Source organism: Rattus rattus, chromosome 2 (genome assembly GCF_011064425.1).
Source record: "Rattus rattus isolate New Zealand chromosome 2, Rrattus_CSIRO_v1, whole genome shotgun sequence".
Lineage (NCBI taxonomy): Eukaryota > Metazoa > Chordata > Mammalia > Rodentia > Muridae > Rattus > Rattus rattus.
In genome coordinates this window covers 42,127,456-42,149,588 of record NC_046155.1, presented here as the reverse complement: position 1 = coordinate 42,149,588, position 22,133 = coordinate 42,127,456, and the positions used below count along the sequence as shown (strand labels likewise).

General features: G+C 41.9%; 1 protein-coding gene across 3 annotated transcripts in view; it reads left to right on the top strand.

The window, feature by feature from the left end:
• Hpse2 (heparanase 2 (inactive)) overlaps nt 1-22,133 on the top strand; it is a 1,004,606-nt gene that overhangs the window by 737,492 nt on the left and 244,981 nt on the right. The window contains exon 4 of one of the 3 annotated variants that reach the window (XM_032892000.1): nt 11,582-11,755. The exons of the other annotated variants lie outside the window; for them this stretch is intronic. Coding sequence (XP_032747891.1) covers nt 11,582-11,755 — 174 coding nt within the window. The remainder of the gene's footprint in view (nt 1-11,581; nt 11,756-22,133) is intronic. 3 annotated transcript variants of the gene reach the window in all.

The following is a 22,133-nucleotide window of genomic DNA, read 5'->3' as shown; positions in this document are numbered from 1 at the left end:
GTTCGCCATTTGTCCTGAGTATTTTTGGACTTGACACTTGTTATAGCTTAGTGACCCATCGTCACACACTATACAACTGCTGTTACATGCTTTCACAGTCAGCACAGTAAGATGAAAGGTAGCAAACAGACCCCCCACCCTCTCAATCTTAGATACCCCAAAGGGTCCTACTTACCATTGCGTTTCCTTCAGAGATGTTCTTTACGTCTACCACAGTGACGTTGGTGATGTTCCCATTTTTATTACATGTTTTAAGAATACAGATTCGTCTTCTTGTAGGATATCTCCAAACGTGAATTTGTAGGATGGTTTCCTTGTGGTTAGAGTCTGCGTAACTGTTGCCAAGGAAGTGTGGACAAGCTCTGATAGAGAGAAAGGTTTGAAGATGCATGGCAAGTCTTCGGGTAAAGAATTCAGTGGGTTGAAGCTGAGTAGTACTGGAAAGGACCTGAGGAAAGATGTTAGAAGATGGACGGTATGACCAACCGAGTTGTGGCAGAGGACAGACAGGGAAGAACATGTAATAATTTCAGGATTACTAAGACATGGCTGACAGGCATCGACTTGGGGAGTTAGAGGAGAAGTAAGCTTATTGTGTTGGTTTCTGAGATTATGTTGTGTAGTTTGGAACTCACACAAGACATTTAGATAAAGCTACTTGACAGCATAGATGTGAACAGGTCCCTCGCTCTTTAACTTTCACTGTTGGTTTAAAATATTAGCTAAAGGCAGAAGATAAAGCCTTCAAGATAAAGCCTATTGAGACTGTGCAGATGCAGTGTTCAATGAAAAGGGCTGGGTGTAGAAGACTCTTAGTTAAGATCCAGGACCTTTCCTTGTGGTTGTGTTTAGTTTGTCAGAATTTTAAAGGCTGAATTTGTTCCATTAACTTTTTCCTTGGGCATCAACTAAGCCAAGTGTTGCTGGGTTTCATTATGGATTGTGTTTGCTCCAGCTAGACCATAGCAGCACCCAGCATCACTGACCTCACAGTCACGTTTTCAATGATCTGTGTTTCAGCTGGGTAAATGTGAGGTGGATCCAAGGGTAAGACGCATTCCCCAATGAAGATGGGACTCTGTGGGATAATTTGACTTTAGCAAATGTGGGTGCTGTGTTTCTGCTGGGTTGTTAGGATTCAGTTGTTCTCCCCACTCCTCAAAAAACATCCTTTGTACTTTCTCTGGAGGCGGAAGCTTCAGACATCATCAGTGCTAGAGAGTGTCGGGGCCCTTGTGAATTCCTTTATCCCCAATCCTCCCATTTCTAACGTGTTAAGAATTATGTTAGATGAAAATCTACAAAATGGAAATTCTCTTTCAATGAACACTAAAGGGATAAAGAAGATGAGGCAGTGTGAGAAAGGGGGAAAGCCCAAGTCCTCCTGGTAGGGAGAGCCAAGCCTGAGCCCAGTGGAAAGGCTGAGTGTCTGGCTGCCAGTATCTATTACTTAACAGCTGACGTTTCCCAGATCTCACTTTGGGGAAAGCAACACCTGATTTCACTTAAACTTCAGCATCTGCCCTGCTGCTTTCCCTGGCCAGCCTCACCCACCAGCACCATGGTGAGCAAAAGCAAAGAGGATGCAATTAGCTGTGAATGGGGGTCGGGATGAGCTGGGACCCCGAGTCATCACCAGAGTTCTGATCTAATTGTGCAGATAGTGGCCTGGGAGCTTTCTCCCATATGTGCAACACCAGCAAGCACACACGAGTGCCAGGAGGCAGAGCAAGCCTGGCCTGATCCTTTTTTTTTTTTTTTTTTTTGGTGGTAGTGATTGTTCTAATAGCTGTGGCTCTCCAGCCTCTGCTTTCCCCAATCACAATCACCGCTGGACATGTGGAGCAGATAAAAACATTCCTCTCAAACATTAGCCTTGCCAAAGAGAACTAGTAAAAGATGATCAGAGCACTAATGTTGAATTATTTTGTCTCTCATTTAGAGCTCTTGGGACCTGCTCCAATATATCCAAAGATCACGCCCACCGGAAAAAACAACACACAGCTGAACAGTGTTCAGAATTTCAGTTTTCAATAATAAGTCTCATAGTCAACATTACTGATGACATTTTCTCTCTAGAACTTGAATGTGGATGGTTGGTGTTTTGTGGCCATGTTCAAGGCACGAAGCACCTCTTTTTCAGCCCCATTCTGCTCGTGAATCAAATTAGTCAGCAAATGGTAGACATCTAATTTTAATTAGGCGAATTCTGGGCCTCTGTTTGTTATGTACCTCTATATTTGCTGCACTCTGCAATGAGCGTGACAGTCGCACTCCACTTTTCCCAGTATCACAGCCCACTCTGGTTGGGCATCCTCTCAGTGTCTGCATAATCTCTTTTCCTCAACTTAGCAGCCTGAGTAGATGGCTACAGACCCTTCTGGGGAAGGAGAATTATAATAATATATAATCCTACAACTTTCTCCTAAAGACCTGACCATTTCTTAAGGTTTGCTATCTGAAAATTTGTTCTATACCAGGAACTACCAAGTGATTGAAACGTTTCCTCACAGCAACTGTCTTATAAATCCCACCCTCCATTTTGGTTTTTGTTTCTTTTGGGGCGAGTATAGCCCTTAATTACACAGCCTCATTTTTCTGTCTGTGAATTTGCCTCTAGGGATGTCATGTTTTACTCTTTCCATAATCTCTGGCCGTCAAGCTCAGCTGGTGTCCCTCTGATCTTGCTAAACACTTGACTTTTAGGAAGTAAGCCCTGGATATGTCCCTGCTTACCCCTTTCCCAAATCATCTTCATGATTTTGACAAGCCCAGCATTTGCCTGCAGATACAGGTCATCGTCAGTGTTGTTAGGAGTTTGGTGTTCCTCTCAGCAGCATGCCCACCCCAGCCTTGCTGAATAGTGCCCACTGAGGTGTGACTGTGGGGTCTTCCCTCACTGAGGTGTGACTGTGGAGTCTTCCCTCACTGAGATGTGACTGTGGGGTCTTCCCTCACTGAGGTGTGACTGTGGGGTCTTCCCTCACTGAGGTGTGACTGTGGGGTCTTCCCTCACTGAGGTGTGACTGTGGAGTCTTCCCTCACTGAGGTGTGACTGTGGGGTCTTCCCTCACTGAGGTGTGGCTGTGGGGTCTTCCCTCACTGAGGTGTGGCTGTGGGGTCTTCCCTCACTGAGGTGTGGCCGTGGGGTCTTCCCTCACTGAGGTGTGACTGTGGGGTCTTCCCTCACTGAGGTGTGGCCGTGGGGTCTTCCCTCACTGAGGTGTGGCCGTGGGGTCTTCCCTCACTGAGGTGTGGCCGTGGGGTCTTCCCTCACTGAGGTGTGGCCGTGGGGTCTTCCCTCACTGAGGTGTGGCCGTGGGGTCTTCCCTCACTGAGGTGTGGCCGTGGGGTCTTCCCTCACTGAGGTGTGGCTGTGGAGTCTTCCCTCACTGGCTGTGGGGTCTTCCCTCACTGGCTCTCGCATTAAGTGCTGTGTCTTCAGCTTGTGGCCCTGTCTAGGCAGTTTTGGGAACCTTAGAAGGTGAGGCCTGCCTAGGGAGAGTAAGTCTCAAGGAGTAGGACTTCGATGCGCTCTGGTCCCTTCTCCTTTGTTCACTGTGAGGCAAACAGTTTCCTTTCTGCGAGTTCCTATGTCCCGCTTTACAGTAATTAAGTCTGGAACTGTGGGTTGAAATCTCTGTAATCACAACCCAAAACAAACATTTAAAAATCCTCCACTGAAGAGGTTCATGCCAAGCACTAGGTGACAGGTGTACACATGTAACGGCCGCACTGTCCTTTAGATTTTCTCTGTCACAGAGTCTTCAGGCTGTCTTCTGGCCTTACTGTGTCCATTTGAGCACGGGCACGTCTCAGCCCCTCAGGTCTCCCTGGATCATCTGTTAGTGCAACTGGGACCCTGCTGTTTTGTTCACCATGGTCATAACTCTTCCTGGACTTCTAAACGTGACAGTAGCATTAATTTTGCCCCATCCCCAATGATCCTTGCCAGGACATTAAATCTTATATCCAAGAAAGTGATCCAAGATTCAGTTTCTTGATCAAACGCCTTTAAAATAGTTCCAGGAGCACATCCTTGGCTCCTCCTGGTAATTCCCACAACTCTTTGGCTGCGTACTGTTTTTATTTACTTCCTTGGGTTATGCTGAACTATTCTAATGTACTGTAGTTATTTGACCATTGGCAAGGACACTAGTGGGGACAACTGCTAGGGGATTATCTATTGCCTCGAATGGGAGGAGCACCTTCAGCGTTTTCTAACACAATGTGGATAGTACCATTACTAGGAAGCCACCTTGAAAACATTTGGTGTCCAGTGAGGCATTTACTTCAAATACCTGAAGCATCCAACCAGATGCTCCAACCCATATTTTAGAGTTTCGGGTGCTTTTAACAAACTCTTGCCAGTGTAACAGAGTTGACTTGATTCAACATTCAAGCTCCTCAGAAGACCTGTACGTATCCAGTTCTCCAAACTTCCCTTCAGCCGTGTTTATTCTCTCACCATGTGTTCTTAGTTACCTGTTTACCGCACTCAGCTTACCGTTTTGATTCAGGGTCTCCATTCAGCGTCACATAACCTAAAACTGTGCTCTCTTGTAGATGTTTCCTCCAGCATATTTTCAATCCTTGAAATAGTAAAACTTCATCCCTCTGCCCAGATGGGTGTTTTCTCACATCACTACCGCCAAATCTTCAGCAAGTGAACTGTCACCTCCTATCAGGAATTTTTCCATGCATGCCACTTACCCCATTCCTTTACTCTCCTGGCTGCTATGCTAGCCATTTCCAGACTCCCAGCCCACGACCTGTCTCCTTGGACCACTTCTACTCTCATTCACAACAGTTTTTTCCTAAGCAGGAGACATCAAGATAGGATTGCACGTGCCAGAGTCTGATTGGTGGCAGTGGAGAATTGATGGGAAAGAAAGACTTCAGGCCAGTTCAGTGTCTGTGTAGAGGTTCAGAGTGCTGCATTTGCAAGGCTACATACATGTACATACATATACATGGGATCCCATTGTTATGCCTAGAAGTCAGACTCCACCATGTTATTACTGTTATATTTTTAAAGTCTTAAATTATAATTAAGATATATGCTCTCTACCCATGGTTCCTTTAACTATATTTACTAATATGGGCCCATGTGTATCATAACAGTGATTCACTGTGCCCAGGGATACAGAGGATTGGGGACAATCGAATGGCTCTGGCACCTGTGCACACAACAGAGGATGTGTGAGATCTATTATGTGGCTACCCTGATTACAAGAAGGGTGGCCCTGTCAAGTGATGGAGTTCCCCTTAGATGTTACTAGGTTACCTCTGTGAGTAGCAGACGGAGCAGTAGAATAGATCCACACACTTCATTAGGTAAAGTAGCTGGAAAAGGCAGAGGGCCCCATGCTGTGGCATTCATACCCAGTCTCAAAAGCAGTGTTTCTAGATGATGTGTGGATGGATGTGAGGCAGGAATTGTGTCCCAAGCCCTCTGTCATGACAGAATCATGCCCCTACATATAACACCTTTTATTTTGTTAAAAGTCTCTCAGCTTTGGTTCTGAGAGGAAGGATTTCCTCCAGTTGGCTGCTATGAGCTCTGTCATGTTTAATCACTTCCGAGAACTCTGTCACCACGAAATCTCCTGGAAACATCTTACACCAGCTCTAGCTTGGCCCTAGCAGCCATTTCTCCAAGTCGCCCTAGCATGTTTGCTAGGAAATGGTGTTAGGAATCTTCATTTGTGCTAGAAATCAATTGTTTCTAGAATACTTCTTACTATTGTGTACAGGTTAGAAATTTATATGTGTGTATATTAAGAAATATTATATAAAAATGCCTAGACATGTGTGTGTGTGTGTGTGTGTGTGTGTATACATGTGTGTTTGGAGTATTTACATTTTTAATAGATATTCCAAATTATTCTCTAGAATTACTACTGACACTTTGGAAACTTGTTTTAGGAGCACATTTCCTAAAAGCAGTATTGGCCTCTTCGCTAATGGGAGGGTCTCCTGTGACCCCCTCCTGTCATCATTGAGATGGTTCCTAATGGGATCCAGAAGACCCGCTGTACTCACGGGCACTCAGTGTTCCCTTTAATCTAGTTAAAGTGATTGATGCGACAATTACTCTCCAGCCCCGAGTCTTCTGATAGTGCTGTCATTTTTTATTCACAGACATTTCCAAAATCTCATTCTCCTCCGCCAGTCTTGGTGAAATGCGGGCGTTTATGCTGAGTTCTTTATATCCTAGTTATGGTTTCATTGCCCTGACTAACCTGGAGACATTAAGTCTCAGTTTAAAGCTATCTTCACCCTTTCAAAGTGGCCATGCTCTCCTAGGCAATTTTCAGACTTCTCTCTCTTAATTGCTGCAATTAAATGTCCTCGTCGGTTGTACTCACCAAGCCAACTGATTTCAAGTTTAACTGACGTACAGCTCCGAATGTCAGTAGGCGGAGTCTGCTCAGCGTGCCTTGCTCTGAGTTTTCCTTCATTTTTCTCATTTTCTTGCTTTTTCTCCTTTTAAAGTCTCTGTAAGATGACTACCTAGGGCTCGATGGCATTGTTCACTCTAGATTGACACTTAAAACAATGAATGAGTCTGCTTCTGAACGAATTTAACAGTTTGAGCAGCAGACAAGATCTAAAGGAAATGAACAGGGAGCCGTGATAGCCCAGGTTGGATGGCTGGGGCACTGACTGCTTCAAAATAACACCGGTTAAGTAAGGTATTTATTAAGTTTATTATGCACCAGATACTGAACTGATGCTAAAAGGGGAGAACAAATGTCCCAGTCTGCCTTGAGAAAGAAAGACAGAGTTGAACAATAAGTCTGACTAGCTAATTGCTGTGATAGAAACAGATAAAGAGCCAAGCAGAACAGAGTGCAATGTCTCCACTTGGCAAGTCAGAAATTCCCACATAGGAAACCACTGATCTTGCTATGAAGAGTGAAGAAATGAGGAGAAAGGACATACCAGACAGAGTCAACAAGCCTGTAATGATTTGGGGACATGAGAAATGTAGTTTATCAAAGAATGGTGGGAAGTTCTAACAGAGAACAGATTTTCATCAACCTCCAGGATCTTAAAACTCTTCGGGCCAAGTATAAGTACGTGCTTATTCTTCTTACCCATTAGCCTCTCAGCTCACCCCAGTGACCTGTGTGTGAGTGTGTGTGTGTGTGTGTGTGTGTGCGTGTCTGTCTGTCTGTCTGTCTGTCTCTGTACCTCTCTGTCTATATGTGTATCTATGTATGTGTCTATGTATATGTCTATGTGTGTTTCTGTTTACCTGTGTGCAGGTGCTAGAGGTCTAAATGGCGTATCTTCCTAAATTGCTCTCCACCTTTTATTTTGGTACATATATTTCACTGAACCTAGAACTCACCAGTTTAGCTAGACTGACTGGCCAATAAGCCCTAGGGGTTTCCCATCTCTGCCTCCTTAGTGGTGGGATTATGGGTATATCCTTACCCAGTGTTTTGGGTGGGTGCTGGCCTTCCAAACTCAACCGCTCAGGCTTGCATGCCAAGCCCTTTACTGACTGGGTGTTTTCCCTAGCCCCAACTCTAGTGTTTTTAAAATTCGAGTTGGGCTGTGCTCAAGAAAGTCTAGTGTTTCCAGAGGCATTCAGGGTGAAAGCCAACGTTGTTACAATAGCCAGTGAGGCCCTTTGTTACCTGGTGCTGCTCCACTGTAACCTCATCTCATAATCCTTTTACTCATTCTGGAACAGCGATCCTGGCCTCTGTCCCTCCCCCATGTTGGTCAAGCCTGGCACGTCCTGTCCTTTGCTCTTCCTGTGGCTCTTGTGTTGAATTCCTTCTATATTCACCCACTTGACTTGATGCTCTTTCTCACATCTCTCCTCCAGTGATGCTTTCTCAGTCATGAGTATTTAGAGGGGCATACTAACCGGAGCTGCTCCTGGTTCCTCCCACTCCGCTACTTCTCCCAGCAGCCATATTGAGTGCAATTTGAAGAGAGCAAGGACTGCTGCCTGTTTTGCTCATGTCTAGAGAGAAAATGAGAGAAGGACAATTTCTAAAACATAGTGTGGTAGGTGCTCAACAGACATTTGAAATAAGCATGTGTCATATTTTGTTTCGACTGTTGGTTGAACTGTTCTTTGTCTGGGTTGTGTCTTAAGTGTGGAACCTTAAGAAATCTCAGAGAAATCATCAATGATTTTCATCTCAGTTTGCATTCCTGGATATTTGTCTACCAATCCCAATACATTCAATGACACTGAATTAATGGTGTTTTGACCAAAAGAGGGTTTATATCATCTAAACTTAAGAAAATAAACTTCTTATACTTCTGATTTATTTTTCTAGTAGTTCTGTTATTACCACAGAACTTGATTAGGTAAATGGAGTCTAGTCTTTGCTCTCTATCTACATATGCTTTGAGTTTTCCATTCACTCTCAGTCCCCCTGCTGATGGACTCAGTGGCCCTCCCCCACCTCCACCTTTCCCTGCTCTGCTGCTCTCTGGAATGAAGTCAGCAGCACCGCACATCACTGCTCTGCAGCGCTCTTCTTCGTGGTTTTTAAGACTCAACCTGCATGGCTTTGTTCTTGTTTGTTTTGTTCTTGTTCTTGCTCTTCCGTTCCCCTCTCCCTGCGCTGCCCTGCCACTCCTTGTGTGTGTTGTGTGTAGACACTGAAGTCTCAAGAGCTTTCAGAGCACTGGCTCTCAGCATCGAGATCGCCACTCCTATGGATGCTTGCTTAGATCCTCCTCTACCTGCACCGCCTCTTCCCTGACCTGTGAAACAGTGCTCCTTAGAACTCTCTTCCTGTGAGCCACTAGCACACTCAGGCGGAGAGAGGAGAGTCAACTTCTAAGTACCTGCTTATGTGGATGGACCTCAAGGGGGAATCATTCCAAGGAAGACGTGTGTTTGTTAGGTACCTGCTGAAGTCTCTTCACTCAAATGCATGCATCGCTCTAGTACATTTTAGAGTGGACTCCTTAGAATCGTTATTGTACGTCTCTCTTTGACCTCTTTCATTTTTATATTTCCATTTCATTGCAGGCCCTTTTATAGAACATACACTATTTGGGTTGTAAGACCTCTTCAAGACCTTAACATAAATGAATGTGTGAGGTGATTAGCTCATCCGAGGGGACAGTCAGATACCATGCTGGGCTGAAGGGCTTCGTGGGAGAATTAAAATTGTTCTGATTAGCGTTTTCTTTATCTTGAATTGATCTTTTTGTAGATCATTTTTTTCCTTACTTTGAACCATCAACCCATGAAATCTCAGATTGAACTGTTTTGTGTTTGATGTGTATTTACCTAATTTACATGAAACACTGTTATGTGCACATAATATGTTCTAGGAAAAGGAGAAATAAAGGCAATCTATGCATCTAAAATGACTACCAGCCATGTATACTAAATTTGGATACGTCTATTGTAACTATTTTATGTAACTTTAGCTCATGAATAAACTAGCACGTGCGAATGCAGGCACCTGTCGGTGTGGAGCTGATAAATTGTAAGGATTTTGGATGAAGAAATATTTTTCTGTCAACATAATTAACCTTCTGTGGCACATGTATGAAAGGGCTTCGCAATGGACCTCTTCTAATCCTCTGATAGTCAAACTACTGGGGGTCACGTGTGATAATTTCCAGGTGTGAGGGACCCTTTTGATAAAATCATTTTTCTAAAGGAAAGCATGACAGTGGATTACTTACTCAGTCGTAGGCGCGATCTTGTAGTTATTGCTGATGATCTTACATGATGATGTTTTTCTTTAAACTATGTTTAATCTGCACAGTTTCTTACCCTGTTCTTTTATTGAGTTTCACCGTCCACACAATGGGATACTGAAAAAAATCTCAAGTTAAACCTGAAAATGTTTGAGTTTTTTCTTTTTAAAAGTTTCCTGTAGGTCTTTTTTTATTGGATAGTTTATGTATTTACGTTTCAGATGTTATCCCCTTTCTGAGTTCCCCCTCCCCCTAACCTAGCAGGACCCGCTTTCACATCAACACCCTGGCTTTCCCCTACACTGGGGAAATAAGCCTTCACAGGACCAAGGGCCTCTTCTCCTATTGGTGTCAGACAATGCCCTCCTCTGCTACACATGCAGCTGGAGCCATGGGTCCCTCCCTCCATGTGTACCCTTTGGATGGTGGTTTAGTCCCTGGGAGCTCTGGTGAGGTGTGGTTGGTTGATATTTTTGTTCTTCCTATGGGGTTGCAAACCTCCTCAGCTCCTCAGTCTTTTCTCTACCTCCTCCACTGGGTCTTCCTTCTATCCGCCCTGAGCAGGCCTGGAGGTCCTATCACAAGTGCAAGTGAGCAGCGCTGTCGAGTGTGACTGTGCTAGGTACAAGGGCAGGTTTCCTCCCATGCTCTTTAAAACTCCATCATACATTTTGGATGAATTTCTTTTTTCTTGTATTTCTTCTTTAAATTTTTGATTAAAATATAATCATATCATTTCTCCTTCCATCCTCTCCCTCCAACCCTGCCTCCCCTCCCCACCCCATGTCACGCCCACATTATCTTTCAAATTCAAGGCTTCTTTTTAAAAATTCTCCTTTTAGATGTACATGGAGTGCATATATGAATGCAACCCACTGGGTCCATTTAATATGCCTGTGTGTATATTTTTTAGGGGTCAACATGCAATTAGATAGCCATTTAGGCACTCATTCCTGAGAAAGACAATTTTCCTTCTCTTGGCAGCCATGTGTCAGGGATTATAGTCCTTCCTATGGGGGCAGGGCCCTATGAACATTTGCCTATCCACATTGGCACACCAACTGTATGGTCACCATTCCCTTCTTGTTTTAGCACCATATTGTCAAGATTTAGTGGGTAGCTTCCCTGTGGCATCTAGAAGACACAATCTTACCGCATACTTTCTGGTCTGATTTAGGTTTACAGGAGTGAGAGAAATTGATGATGGTAATAAAGGGAAGGTGATTGGCAGGGAGAGAGCAACCAGAAAGAAGTGGGCATTGTACTAATGAATGGGAATGGGCGTGGGAGCCAGACAAGGGTGGCTACAGTGAAAACAAAGGAAGGCAGTAGATATGAGACATTTGGTATCAAGTCACTGTTTTCTGTGTTTAAGCTGATAATGAACATAAGTCCAAAATGGTTATAGAATAGCCATTCTCCAAAACACTGGAAGCGTGCACCAGAGTGAGGCGCTCTGTGCAGTTTCTCAGACGATCAGCTCGTCTCTTGTGGCCTTGCACCGTGATGTGCTTACTGTCCGTCAGGCAAGCACAATGCAGACTTTAAAAGGTCTAGAACTTTTGTGGGTTTTTTTTTTCTTTTTTTCAAAAATCCAGAAAGCCAGCTAATTTGGGAAATCTTCCTCTTTTAAACATCAGCCATTCTACCAAGTAGAATGCCCTGTGAGCTAGGCTTGGTTTTCAATTTTCAAGCTTTGTCTGAAATTCTGAGAGCTGTTTTCCCCAAATCACCTCAAAATGCATCCCATGTCAGCAGGTAAAGTTCTCTTTCAGAAGCTTGTCTGTCTGTGCAGTTTCAGTATCAGGAAAGGCTTTCTGTAGAAGCTAATAGTTTCCTTTTGTTAAGATTTGAAAGTTATAAGCCTTTCTCTGCTTCTTCCCAGCCAGGTCTCTAGACAAACTTTATAACTTTGCTGATTGCTCTGGACTCCACCTGATATTTGCTCTAAATGCACTGCGTCGTAATCCCAATAACTCCTGGAACAGTTCTAGTGCCCTGAGCCTGTTGAAGTACAGTGCCAGCAAAAAGTACAACATTTCTTGGGAACTGGGTAATGGTAAGTAAGGCTGTCATTTCCTACGAATTCATAAAATAAAGGGAAAAAGAAGTTGGCTTGGAATATAATCTCAGTCAGTGATTCTCCTTAGGGCCCTGGCCCAGAAAGCAATTGAGACGCTTGGCCACCGAGATGTCCACCGTCTTAATTAGGCTTTCTCTTACTGCGATGAAACACCATTACCAATGAAACATAGGGAAGAAGGAATTTCTCTTGCACCTCCCAAATCATATTTCACTGAGGGAAGTCAAGATAGGAACTCAAGTAGGGCAGGAACCTGGAAACAGGAACTGGTAGAGAGGCCATGGAGGGGTGCTGCTTACTGATTGCTCCTTGTGGCTTGCTCAATTTGCTTTTTTATAGAACCTAGGTACCACCAGCTCAGGAGTGGCCTCACCCACAGTGGGCTGGACCCTTCCCCATCAGTTACTAATAAAATTCCTTATCATTCTGCTTACAGCATGATCTTTTGGAGGCATTTTCTCAATTGAGTTTCCCTCCTCTCAGATAATTTTATCTTGTGTCAAGTTGACATAAAACTAGCCAACACAACTGTCAATATGGCATAAGACCAAAGTAGTTAAGAACAGTAGATTCAGTTAATTCATATCACATAGTTCTCTCTGGACACTTACTTCCAGATATGGTGGATATGCTACACACACACACACACACACACACACACAAACACACACACACACACACACACACACAGGGGGAAGACAGAGACAGAGAGAGAGACAGAGAGAGAGAGAGAGAGAGAGAGAGAGAGAGAGAGAGAGAACAAGCGAGAAGGAAAGAAAAAAGAAAGAACAATATGCTGATCAGGGGCTAACAACTTGATGTTAAACCACGTAAGATCTGAGCTGTATTGTGCAGTGCACAGTTGGGGAACGTTGGTCCTGAAAGAGGATCCTTATAAAATAGCTCATTGGATCCTTTCCAGACAAATTCTTGGAGCACTACATGCCCTGCACAGGTGCACTTGCTCATATTTACTGCATACTGGAATTTGAAGTTTTCCTAACAAGAAGGCAAAGAGAAGGAACAAATCAGAAGACATCCCATTTTACATTATTATATTTTAGCAGCATCTGTCTACGGAACCCACATTCATCTTCTACTTCCTTCTTCTATTCTCTCTTCATTCCTGGAAAAGAAGACATCTGAAAAGAATTGTGGTGAAAAATAGTAGAGACTTTACTAAACCAGGGGATAAATGGTTTAAGGATACGGAATAAGGCACCTTTGCTCTGGCCTTGCAACTTTTTTAAAAAAAAATATTATGCTCCATAACTAAACTTTAAAAAAAAACTCAGCTAGTTGCAGATAAGTTACTCATAGGTGATTGATGGGAATTCTTTTTCAGAGTTTTGAGATCTTGGAGTGTGAGGGTTTGCTCAGCTAAAATAAAATTTTATTTGGTACAACTGGAGGAGTTTAGTAGCAAGGCGGAGTGGGGAGTGAGGAGTGTGCCCCTGCCAGTACAGCTACCTATTAAGAACGGCCCCTCCTGGCTGCCCGTTCCTTACAGCTGTCCTCACCGTGCAAACTGGAGCAAAGGACACGCAAAGAGTGCCATTACTTCACCACAAAACATGATTCTCACCATCATCCTTTGAAATGCTTCTTTGGGGCTTTTCAAGAGTAAAGGATCATTCGGCCATTCGAAAGGAGGTGAAAGGCATGAGGGGATGGAAAAAAGGCTGTAGAGGGGGCTATAAAAGCACAGAACCAAAGTCATGGCTTTAACATTTAACAGGGCAGAAAGACAGTGCAGGTTGGCTTGTAAGCATCCAGTAGGTCAGCCGGACTCTCTACCCTGGAAAGTTTCAACGTGGCCTTTTCTGTTTCCGTCCTTCCTTTTTCTCTTTCATGTGTTTTCTTTTTAATTCTCAACCTCTCAAGTATGTTCTCACTTAGACACAGACCCTCGAGCAGGCGTGCTACTTTCCCAGCTGCCGTGAAGGGGGCGGAGCGCGGGTTGTGCTGCTGCACATCAGGCACGGCCTTTCCTTAGTCTATGGAACGTTCATGCCCCCGTTTAAATGCTTCTATTGTTTGACAGTTTTACTCCCATTACCCTGACCTACCCACCTCAGTTTATCCATTAGGGGTTCCAGAAAACGCAGTTTGATATAGGACTGGGCACATCCTATATCAGAGCCTTATCTTACAAAATATCAATATGTCTTGTTTATACTTTCCTGCGTTATGTATGTGTTTCTTCCTTGCTTGTTCACCATTCTGCCTGGATTTGTTTCTCTGGTTCTCTTTCCATTTCTTTTCTATTACCTCATCTTTTTGGATGGAATGAATGACAAGGAATCTAGCCAATCCCCATCATCATCCTTTTATCTGCCCATTTCCCCTTAGCAAACACATTATCATGAACAAACCCAGTGTCTGAAAGCCAAAGAAGGCAATTATTCTATTTTCTAGAATCCTGAAACTGGGATGCAAACTGGGGAAATATATAAGAATTTCAATTCAACTCTGCCCTATGGAAGTTGTGTTCTTTAGAAAACTATATTTAACAATAAAAATTAGTATAAAATAATGTACTACTTTTAATTGAATGACCACTATATTACATTTTAATTGAATGACCACTATATTACATTTTGAGCTGCAAATGCGTTATAGAAATGCTTATTTCCATAAACTAGAAAAATCTGCTGTAGCAAATTATTACATCAGTGTCATGTATTTGTACTCACACCAGGCCCATATGGGGTCACCTGGTCCCTTGTGATTTTAGCTATATAGTTCAGTTCCTTAGAGTCCATTGAGTCATTTGATAAAACCAAAATTTCCCTGAAGGAAACTTAACCTTTTAAATATGATCATCATTATCATACTAGCTACCCAGCTTTATTCACTTCACAACTGTAAAGTAATATTTATACATTTTACTATGTATATATATATATAATATATATTATATATATGATAGCTTTGCAAAACCTAAACACATACTGAACCACGATTTTTAAGCATATTGCCAGTTATTTATGAGTATAAATCATAGCTCGGAGAAGTGTTTCAGATGATACAGTTTGGTATTCAGACAGGAACAGTTGGGGAAACAGAAGGAGGAGGGAAAATGAAAAGCTGTAGTTTCTCCATGTGCCTGTTTTTCTCCTTTCCCATTTTCGTTGTGCACTCCAGTGCCATGTTCTCACTGTAGCTTCCTGCCCTATACAATCCTGCATGCACAAACATGATACTCATTCATTCTGATGGTTGCTATATATGTATTGAGCACATACAATGCAAAACATTATCCAAATATGAGGCAGAAATGAAAGAATGTCCTTGGGCTCCATGGTCTTGATTGGATGGAAAGTGCCTGTAAGATTAGGCACTTCTAATGGTGTCTGCATTCCAGAAATGGAAATTAAGTGGAGGAGACCCTGCCTGAATGTCCCCACTCACCCTGTGAGGGAGGACCAATAATGGAATGAAGGGTGAAACACTTTGCCAACACACACTTTTGTTACCACATTCTTCTGCCTGGGCTGTGTACTGAAACCCTTAGTCACAGTCAGCCCCTCTCCCCTTAAAATTGTTTCCCCAAGGTGTTTGTCAATAATAGAAATTCCAATATACACACGTACTCATGCACACACACATGCAAACACTTAGGCACAAACACATATCATACACACACACACACACACACACACAACACACACACACACACACACACACACATATGCAAGATTGGCACCAAGAAGTAAGATTTATAATAAAAATTACTGGTTGAAAATAAGTCTCAGCAGCATTTATTAACTGGTTTTGAAGACAATTTGAGACATGCACTGGAGAAACTGGAGAATGATATAACCAGAGCCTGGTGGGTAATTCTGGTGGTGATTTCTGGTGCTGAAGACCAGAAAACTCATAGGATTGTGGATAATAAAGTCTATTAGTGTGATGTTTCACATGGGAACAAGAAATCCATTAAGAATTGTCTTGAAAGATACTTATATTGTGGCAAAGAAATTACACATTAAAATAAATTAAAAATTATTATTTTTCTGCATTCCCATACACTTTGTAAGAGGCTTAGATTAAAAATGATGGAAGTCTTAAATTGAAGGCTTAGATTAAAGGTCATCTAGCACGGGAAGTTTTATTGCTAAATAAATTATAAATAAATAATTTATTGCGATGCTAGGAACAGGGACCATTTACTGAGGAAGTCCACAGGCATTGGGAGAAGCAGCTTAGGAGTCAGGTGGGCTAACATTCGCAAGGCAACAGGGTTCGAAATTGCCTGAGCCGTCCGAAGCTAACACCACACCACCATGTGATGCAGACACTGGACACAGACCTGCAGTTTATAAAGTTTGTCTACTGGATTTTCATCTTACTGTGGTTTCATTACTCTGTGAACCCTTAGTCTTCCTTTTAGAATTGGCAGTATTTACTCTGTGCTAGTGGATACTGGATATCCTTATTTTCATTCTTCTTATTTTATAAAGGCTCACAATAAAGTATCTATTTTGACTATCAGTAAAAACTCTGGACTTGAACTTTTGTAGTGTTAGAGTTGTTGAGAGTTTGGAAAGGCACCGCGTATTTCCAGTGAGTATACAGGACACAGAATGCACAGTCTCCACAAGTTTATTACCCAAAACTGAAGGGAGGATGAACTCAAAGAGCTATCACTCACTGCTGCTGTAGCTACAGGGCCTTGAAAGTTGTTAAACTAATGTGGATTAAAATACATATCAATGCGCAGATTTATATAAATTAAGTCATTTTATACATTTTAAAACACTTTAGAACTGAATATTTATAGACAAGGGACTTCAACAACATATCAATGGCTTCTCTAATTGTGGTTCACAAGCAAAACAAAACACAATAGAGCTTTTTTTTTGCTTATAATATTGAATATTGCCATCAGGTGAGAATTTATAAGACATTAGGCCAAATTCTGAATCTTATTAAAAAGACTTTAAGCCATGATTGAGTGGTGTCCTAGAAAAAGCAAAACCACCCACAGAGAGTAAGTGGAAAAAACATTTCCAAGCTAGGAATGAAAACATGGAGCAGGCTGGGTGTCTAAGGTGATAAATGAACTCACTGGGCTCCTGTAACTGTGGGTGCACAATCTTGTCCTTGTTCCTACAGAACACAAAGAGTATGCCATAATAAAAATCAGAGACTTTCGTGCCAAAATAAGGTATTAACACTGGTTTATTGACTATAGAATTTCAGGAAAGACATCTACATATGAGAAACTGAGTATGTGTGAACTCTTGTGTGTGCTGTGTGCGTACGCCTATAGAAAGGGAACACCAATTATTCAGGTCTCTTTGTACTATACGAGCAACTCTCTGTAACACTAAAACGTTCTAAAATACAAAACTGACATACATTTAAAAATAGATTTTGAACCATGATGAAAACAAGCACCTGAGAAGGATGGGTGTAATTCTTAGTGTTCGTTTGGCCTCATGTTGAAAACAACACTAGAAGCAGTTGAAAGAATATTGGGAGACAAGAACTGACAGACACACATCCTGAAAGAGTACAAACAGGTGGCCAATGGGCACAGGAAAGCGCGGGTGTCATCACAAGCCGCCGTAGAAAGCAAACCCGGGTCTCACCAGTCAGTGTGGTAGCAGCAGGTTTTCCTTGTGCAACCCATATTAAGCTAAGGAAGTTTCTAGTCAAGAGTCTGTTAGGAGGATCTCTCGTTTGTCAGATGCCGCCTTGTGTTTGCACATATGGATGTTGTACTTGCGTGGTCTAATCCATCAAAACAATAGTTTATATTTGTTGGGTGGATATTAAATCAACCTTGCATTCCTGGCGTGAGGCCCACTCGGTCAGCTTAGGCTTTTTTGTATATACTTTTGAAACTGGCTTGTATATGTTTTGTGGATAATCTTTACATCCATGTTTATGAGCAATAGTCATCTGTAGTTTTCTCTTACCATGTAGTTAGTTCTGTACCATTGGTAACAGAAATATTGGCTTCATAAAATGAATTGTGAAGCATGTTCCCTTCCTTCATTTTCTGGAAGACTTGTAAAGAATTGGTATTTCTTTCAATACTTAATGAATCTAAGCTTCTTTGAGAAAAGGGTGGGTTTTGTTTTAAGTCCTAGTTCAATATGTCTTTCATTTTTATATATTTATTTGGAATTTTTACTTTTTCTGAGTCTGGTACTTTATTTTGCGAAGCAGAGTCTCTCTGTAACTTAGGCTAGCCTCAGGCTTGCCCTGTATCTCAGCTAGCCTTGAACCCATAATTCTCCTTCCTCAGCCTTCTAAATGCTGGGGTTACTGGCATGAGCTACTAGATTTTTAGTAATGCATGTCTTTCTTGAATTTTTTAAAATCAACTCTTTGTCTGACCATCCCTAAAGGTAATTCTAGTATTCCTTTGCCAGTTTAGCGATTTGACTTCCTTTGTGGTCTTTCATTATTAATTCTATTATTCAATGGCTTTTTTTGTGTTCTTCCTTTCTTCCTTAGGACTGTCAGTCAGCTTTTTCATTCACTGATTTTTCTCATTTTAATTACTTCTTTTATTTTTAGGGATTATGATAGAATTACATTGTTTCCCCCATTCCCTTTGCTTCCCCCAAGCCCTCCCATATATGTCTCCTTTTGCTATACTTCATATTCATCTTCTTTTTGATTAATTGTTGTTACGTGCATATATGTATATTTATATACATATACGTTCCTAAACACAACCCTCTTGGTCTGTACACTGTCACTTCAGGTATGTTCTCAGGGCTGATCATTTGTTATTGTAAAACCAACTGACATGCTCTTCCCTGGAGAAGACTCTTCCTCTCAGCATCGCTTAGCTGCCTGTTCTCCTTTTGTCGAGGGTTGAATCCTCCTGGCTCTCCCTGTCTACTTTGGCATGTCCTTGTTCAGCTCATGTTTAGGTAGTCATGTTGGTGAGATTTCATTTGTGTGTGTGTGTGTGTGTGTGTGTGTGTGTGTGTGTGTGTGTGTATGTGTGTGTGTATGTGTGTGTGTATGTGTGTATGTGCATGTTTGTGTGCATGTGTGCATGTGTGAGTGAGTGTGTGTGTGTGTGTGTGTGTGTGTGTGAATGGAAAAACTAGAGCACATTTGGTGTCATCCTCTGTTTCTGTCTATCTTACTTCATCAAGACAAGGTACTCACTGAAGCCTTTATTTCTGCTAGGCTGGGTGTCAAGCAATCTCTCAGCTCTACTTGCCTTCACTCTGAGATACTGGGCACAGACACCCACAGTTTACAAGCATGCTCAGCCATGGCTTATTACATAGGTGGTAAGGATTTAAACTCATCTTCTTGATTGCTAAGTGTTTTTATTCACTTGGGCATCTTCCCAGTCCCTTCTCCATTTCTCTTTTTCTGCAATTTTATAAAATTTGCACAAATATTTTGAGCCTTTTTTCTCTCCTTCAACTCCTCCCAGATCCTTGCTAACCATTTAACTTCATGTTCTGCTTTCTCTTTCTCTCCAAAATTTCACAAACACAAATACATTAAACAAGCAAAGACGAGAGAGAGAGAGAGAGAGAGAGAGAGAGAGAGAGAGAGAGAGAGAGAGAGAGAGGAGAGAGACCAAAACTCAACCCAACCCAACCCAAACCCAAACCCTAGAGTTTGTTTCATGTAGGCCAACTACTAACTCCTGGTCATGGGTCTTGCCCTGAAGTATAGTTGATATACTCAGTGACACTCCATTGGAAAAATCATTTTTCCCCTTTACCAGTAGGTTTCCATTGCAAAGAGTGCCCTGGTTATTGATGGTACCCAGTATCCCTTCCTCCTTTCAGTGCTGGGACTCTGTCTCGACTAACCTTGTGCAGGCCATGCATGCGGCCCAGTCTCTCTGAGTTTGCCTGTGCATCAGTTCTGCCATGTCTAGAAGGCACTGCTTCCTTGGAGTCATCACTGTGTCTGGCTCCTACAATCCTTCTGCCTCCTCTTCGTATATATCCCTGGGTCTCATGGTGAGGGGTGTCATGTAGATACAGTGCCAAAAGGCCTCTCACCTTTGGCGTTGTGCAGTCGCAGGTCTCTGTCAGTTCCCATCTACTGCAAGAAGAAGCTTCTCTGGTGTGGGTCGAGCGAGGCACTGCCCCATGGGCACCGCAGTCGGCCAGCAGGAGTATTTTATTGCTCCTTCCTTTAGCAGAGTAATGCTGACTATATATACTGTATTCATGGCAGTCAGCCTCCCCTAGGCCCAGGACTACCTCGTCTCAGGTTCTTGGCCACATTAGCAGTGGACCTCATTCCACGAGATGGAATCCCTACCTGTTTTCATGTCTTAAGGAAGAATTTTAGGCTATGGATTTAAGATCATTTTTGTGTCTGATATAGGAGTCTCAGGCTAATATTTTCCCCTAAGCATTGTTTATGCTGCACCCTATACATTAGCTTATGTTTTCATTCACTCTTTTCTAAATATTTTTTATTTCTTTGTCATCTCTTCATTGGCCTATATACTTTTCATTTTTATAGCTCCTTAATATTTGTGGATTTTCATATTTCAACTATTTAAAGTGTAATCCTATAATCAGAAAATATACATTGTATTATTTAAAATTATGTTTAAAGTATGAGATTTATGTAGGCCCTAACATTTCTCTAGTTAGAAGGTTGCTCTGTGTACCATGGTGAAGTATCAAATAAATATTATCTCCAGATTGGGTTGTGTTAAAAACTGATATTTGAGTTGCTGACTTGTGTTTTAATGTTAAAAATTATTAAGTTGATTAGGACAGAATTTTCAGTAACTTTCTGAAATGACCCAAAACATACTTCTGACATTTTGTACTTTTATTTATGCAAAGAAGTATTCTAAATATTTATGATTGTAGTCAAAGTATCAATAAATTCTGAAAACATTGAAAATGCTTATACACTTCAATATCAAACATTCATCCAAGATTTAACATTTATTTGTTTGTTTGTATGTACGCATGTGTGTATGTATGTATTTGAATGTTTATGTGTATGGGTGCTTTACCAGCACGTATGTCAATGTACCGTGTAAGTATAATGCCCAGGGAGCCAGAGAGGGTATCAAGTCCCCTCGGGCTACAGTTAACAACTCTGTGGTTCTGGGACTGAACCCTGATCCTCTTAACCTCTCAGCCATCTCTCCAGCTCCCACGGTTTAATTCTTTATGAAAAATGAAAATATCCATATATCCATATATTTGCTTTTATCTTTAATAACTGGCAAGCCTTTTGTGTACCAAAGTATTAAAGTTATCTTTCTTAAAAAGATGTATTTATTACATTTATTGTATGTGCGTGAATATTTACTGACATATATATGTGTATGGCGGCCAGAAAAGGGCACGAGAGACCCTGCAGCTGTAAAGATAGATGTCAGCTACCATGTGGGTGTTGGGGACCAAATTCAAGTCCTCTGGCTGCAAGAACAGAGGCAGTGCTCTTAATCACAGAGCCCCTAATTAACCTCTATTATTATCAGTAACTGTTTGATTATACAGATATACATGAGGTCACATAAACTTTGTGAAGAATTAACTCTTCACTATTCATTTCAAGCAGTAATAAACTCCAGATTAACACAGTGTAGTGTCTCAAAGACTTTGGAATAAGTCATCCCCCTGCTTCCTTCTAACCCTGCTGATAAAAACTCAGTTATATTCTGTTGCTTTTCCTCCATGTGACAAGTCATTTCAGACCAAGAGTTCCCATTTGACTTCTTAGGATTTTATATCCTTATTCGATAAGTCAGTAACATGTTTACCATTATTTCTTTTATTCTTTTTAGCTCCCTGAACATTGATAATTCTGAAGTTCTTAGGTGACAAATAGTCTCATGTTTAAGGCTTCAAAGAGATGGTTTATACTGACTGTTCTTTTCCTGTCTCGAACATGGTAGCACTTCCCATTTTCCCTTTCATACCTCACGATTTTGCTGTTGGAAGTAATGCATCTTAGGTGCTGTGCTAGAGGAGCACGGAATTCTTAGTTGTCCATCGCAGAGGCAGAGTTTCTTTCTTTTGGTTTGGCTTTTTAGTTACCAGGATTAGTGCTCTAGTCTATCACTCTCGCATCAAGTAGTTACTGACATCTCCAATTAAAATACCCAATCCTTTAGAAGCCAGAGAGACGGCTCAGTAGGTAAATGTACTGTCCGTTCTTCCAGAGGACCCAAGTTCAACTCCCAGCACCCACAGAGCGGCTGATGACCATGCATAGCTCCGCTTCCAAGGGCGTCTGATGGCCTCTTCTGGCCTCTGAGGGCAGTGTGTACACATAGTACACAGACATACATGCAGCAAAGTACTCACACATATTTAATATTTTCAAATTAAACCTTCAGAGATATTTTAGGGTCAATTACCTTGGGGTTTCCTTT